At 47.4% G+C, this 3,992-nt stretch overlaps 1 protein-coding gene across 1 annotated transcript; it reads right to left on the bottom strand.

Annotated features, from left to right (window-relative positions):
* Positions 1-856: 856 nt before the first annotated feature.
* LOC115634488 lies at positions 857-1,604 on the bottom strand. Its single transcript, XM_030532245.1, has 2 exons — positions 1,369-1,604; positions 857-1,299 (listed from the first exon to the last, which is right to left on the bottom strand). Exons 1-2 carry the CDS (start codon positions 1,516-1,518, stop codon positions 1,126-1,128), a joined length of 324 nt encoding a protein of 107 aa, XP_030388105.1. The 5' UTR covers positions 1,519-1,604; the 3' UTR covers positions 857-1,125.
* Between the last annotated feature and the right edge of the window lie 2,388 nt (positions 1,605-3,992).

Genomic DNA, 3,992 nt, shown 5'->3' with positions numbered 1-3,992 from the left:
CCACTGCCTTTGATGAAGTGGATGAGCATCGTGAACGTGTTTCACTGATACATACGCCGGGCACTGCATGACCCCCGTTGCTATTCGTGGATGACTTAAGATTCTCCTGTGTTTGCTTTTCCCTTTCTGCTACCGTATGTGTCCTCTCATTATGCGCTGATGTCTCCAATTCGCCGCCATATTGCGCCTCAAGCGATATTCCCTTAGGCAATTTCTTACATCTTTCGCAGCGCCATCCGCTGCTAGGCTCCATATCTGTAGCGCAGTGCACGTGGCATTTCTTCATACAGTCACTGCCATTGCAGTTAACCATATTATTGCTGTCTGCGGATGAACACACAGCACAGCTGAACAATGCCCTTCTGGCGCTACTAAGCCCACGATCATGCGGAGACAGCATCACGGCAATTCTTGTATAAAAGAATTTAAAGAAATGTTACGGCAGTTCGAGTTTTCCCAGCGCCGCCCAGATTAGCGAACTACCTTTGGTGTTGATGTAGGCGAATACTTATTTACAAAGCTCTCAAGTAGAGTTGATGGATGTGCGACAATTGCCTGGTCGTTCGGGCGAGTTGCCTGGGCGACACTTTAAATTCCTACGGAATTACAAAATTACAATATGCTTATGATCTAGTGCCTGTTCTTACTTTTAGTCCGCTTCCTCTCGCTGCAGAATTAAAAAGCACAAGCCAAGGTGGTTTCTTGGTTATGGTAGCGCTAGCCGCTTCCAGTCCTTACTTTCCATTATCGGTTTTACTTATTATCGATGACATCTTAAAGCGATGCCAGATCTGTCGTAACACTCCCCCCCGGTATATTCTAGTCGGGATCTACCTTATCAACTCCAATAGACAGAACTGCGAGCTTTGCAGCTGGCCTCACATAAATGCCGTTAGCCGTTTTTATTGTGGCACTTCGTACTTGCCCGTCTGCGCTGCGCTTCACTGCAATTACTTTTCCTTTCGGCCAGTGAGCCCTTGGGCTGTCGGGATCGCAAATATACACAATATCATCCACCTCTATTGGCTTGACCTTCTCGTACCATTTGCTTCGTCTAGTCAGGTCAGGTAGATACTCGCGCAGCCATCTTCGCCAAAATTCATCTGCCATTTGCTGCACTGTAAGTCAGTTGTTCTTCATGAGTATACCTTCAGGTTGCGTTTGTACTTCTGGCTTCTGCCCATTGGAACTTCCTAGCAGGAAGTGGTTAGGCGTAAGCGCCTCCTCGTTTTCGTCATCCACTGGTATGTATGTTAGTGGCCGTGAGTGCACTATCATCTGCACTTCCATAAGTGCTGCCTGCAATAGTTCATCGGAAGGGCGTCTACTGGTCAGTATAGAATATAGCGTGCGTTTCACGGAACGCACCAATCGCTCCCATGTGCCACCCATATGTGGCGAAGCAGGCGGTAGGAACTTCCATTTCATTCTGGGCCCAGTGAATTTTTCTGCTATCTTCCCTGCGTCAAGCGTCTCCATTACCTGTTGGAGTTCGGTATTAGCGCCTTGAAAATTCATAGCATTGTCACTTCACAGCTCCCTTGGCTGTCCACGGACCATGGTGAAGTTGCGAATAGCTAGAATACAAGAATCTGTAGTTAGTGAATACGCTACTTCAAGATGGATTGCTCTCGTAGTCAGATATGTAAATAGCACGCCGTATCGTTTCTCGGTGCTTCTCTTGACCGTCACGAGAAGCGGTCCAAAATAATCCACGCCAGTGCATGTGAATGGTGGTTGATAAGCCGCCAGCCTCGGACTCGGTAAACACGCCATTTGTGGTGGCCAGGGCTTGGCACGTCGATTTTTACATTTCTGGCATGAATTTCGAACCCTTCTCACCACCGCCCTGATGCGTGGTACCCAGAACTGCTGTCTCATCTCATTCACAACCGTCTCGTGATTAGCGTGATGGAACCTCGCATGTACATCGTACACAATCAGCATGGTGATACGGCTTTCTTTCGGCAATACTAAAGGATTAGTTCCTCCATACAGCTTTACTCGTCCTTTCTATCTATACGGTGACCCTTCTTGAGTGCTGCCTTCTCACTGCTGTAGTATTCATTTTGTGCAAAGACCCACAATAAGCATTCTGCGGCTTCTTGGTCTTCTTGTGTCAGCAACTCTGTACGTTTGCCTTTTGTCAGAGCCGCATATCTCCATTTTCGTGCTGCAAATATTACCATTGCAACACTTCTCATTAACCGTCGCCACCTTGAAAACCGAGTAATGTCGATCAGGCCATTGCCACTCGATAAATCGGCATCCTCGCACACTCCCACATATTGTGCGCGCAGTTCTTCACTTGTGGTTTCTCATTTTATGGCAGGTTCCGTAGGCCATTCCTGTGGCCCCTGTCTTAGGAATGCTGGCCCATTCAGCCATCGGCTGCTGCTCGAAAAATCCGGTGTCTTCTGCCACTTAGTGGCTTCATCGGCTACGTTTTCATTGCTCGGGACCCAGCGCCATTCGGATATTTCGGTTAGATCTAATATCTCACTTACCCGAAATCTAACGAACTGACGGTACCGCCTGTGATCCGATCGTAGCCACGATAGCACCGTGCTAGAGTCTACCCAGAATACTCGTCTGGTAAACTTCGTGTTGATTGTTGATTCGATTACCTGTGCGTAACGTGCTCCGATTGTTGCGGCCTGCAACTCAAGCCTTGGCACTGACATCTGTTTTAGTGGCGCCACTTTTGCCTTGCTGCCCACCAAACAACAGAACGTGCCCTCTGCTCCTCTCTGCAACATGTAGCATACCGCAGCGTAACCATTTTCGCTCGCATCTACAAACATATGCATTTCCACTTCTGAATCTTTCAGTGGACAAGACGTTGTGTAGCACCTCGGTATTTTCATCTTCTCAACGCCTGGTATTTGTTGGACCCAACGCTGCCATTTTTTCCATTCTGCTTCTTCTATTGTTGCATCCCAGTCGCAACCTGATCGCCAGACTTCTTGAAATGTTATTCTGGCGTACATCACATAGAAGGATATGAGCCCCAGAGGATCATACATGCACATTAGAATGCTCAGGAACTCTCGTTATGTAGGGCGTTGACAACCGTTTAGCAGCTTGCTATTTTGGTGCCGCTTCGACAACCGAAAGCCAAGCGTGTCTGCTTGAGTGTCCCACCACATGCCAAGTACCTTTTCCGTTAATGTTCCTGCTTTGTCATTAAAGCATATCTCTTTGGTTGTATCCTCTGTACGCTCCAGCACAAAACGAACCTTCAATGAGTTTGATACCCAATTGCGTATACGGAATCCCGCACGAGAGTGGATATATCGAACTTCTTGCGCCAACTTGATGGCTTCCGCTTCGGTGTCGACACTATCTAGCATATCATCAACGTAGTGGTTCTCCAAAATACATTTGACCGCTCGTGGATATTGCCGCTCAAACTCTCGTGCATTCTTGTTCTTCACAAACTGGGCGCTGCTCGGTGAACAGGAGGCACCAAATGTCATCACCTCCATGGCATACGCCTCCAAATTTTGTGTTTGAGGATCTATGAACAGGAATCGTTGAAACTTTTGATCATCAAGACGCATTCTCACCTGATGAAACATCTCCGCTATGTCACCTCCAATTGCTATGGCCTTCTCTCTGAACCTTCGTAAAATAGGCACCAACTGTGCCATCTGGTCCGGCCCTTTTAATAGCATTGAATTGAGTGACACGTTGTCCTTCTTCGCTGCCGCATCCCATACTATGCGCAATTTGTCTGGCTTATTTATTTTACACACAGGGAAAATCGGCAGGAACCAATTTGGCTGCTCAGACGCCTCCTCTAGCGTCAAACGTTTTGCATAGCCCTTTGTTACGTACTCGTTGATCTTTTCTCTCATTTTGAAGGCACAATATTGTTGTATCTCCACAACAATCCCGTTTCGAATCTCTCTCCGATGCGCCTTGTGTTACTCTCTAACTGCTCCAGAGCCAACTTGTCATCTTCGGATATCATCTTGTCTGCTTTTGAG

Source organism: Scaptodrosophila lebanonensis, unplaced genomic scaffold (assembly GCF_003285725.1).
Source record: "Scaptodrosophila lebanonensis strain 11010-0011.00,11010-0021.00 unplaced genomic scaffold, SlebRS2 tig00000001-arrow-pilon, whole genome shotgun sequence".
Classification (NCBI taxonomy): domain Eukaryota; kingdom Metazoa; phylum Arthropoda; class Insecta; order Diptera; family Drosophilidae; genus Scaptodrosophila; species Scaptodrosophila lebanonensis.
Note: the sequence above shows the minus strand (reverse complement) of the source record. Positions and strands in the feature narration are given on the sequence as shown.

Excerpts from the sequence above, each read along its gene's own strand:
- LOC115634488 (XM_030532245.1), bottom strand. The coding sequence starts at position 1,518 with ATGAATTTTCAAGGCGCTAATACCGAACTCCAACAGGTAATGGAGACG. Across the intron at positions 1,300-1,368 it reads GTGGCACATGGGAGCGATTG|GCAGCACTTATGGAAGTGCA; the intron begins GTGCGTTCCGTG and ends GAACTATTGCAG.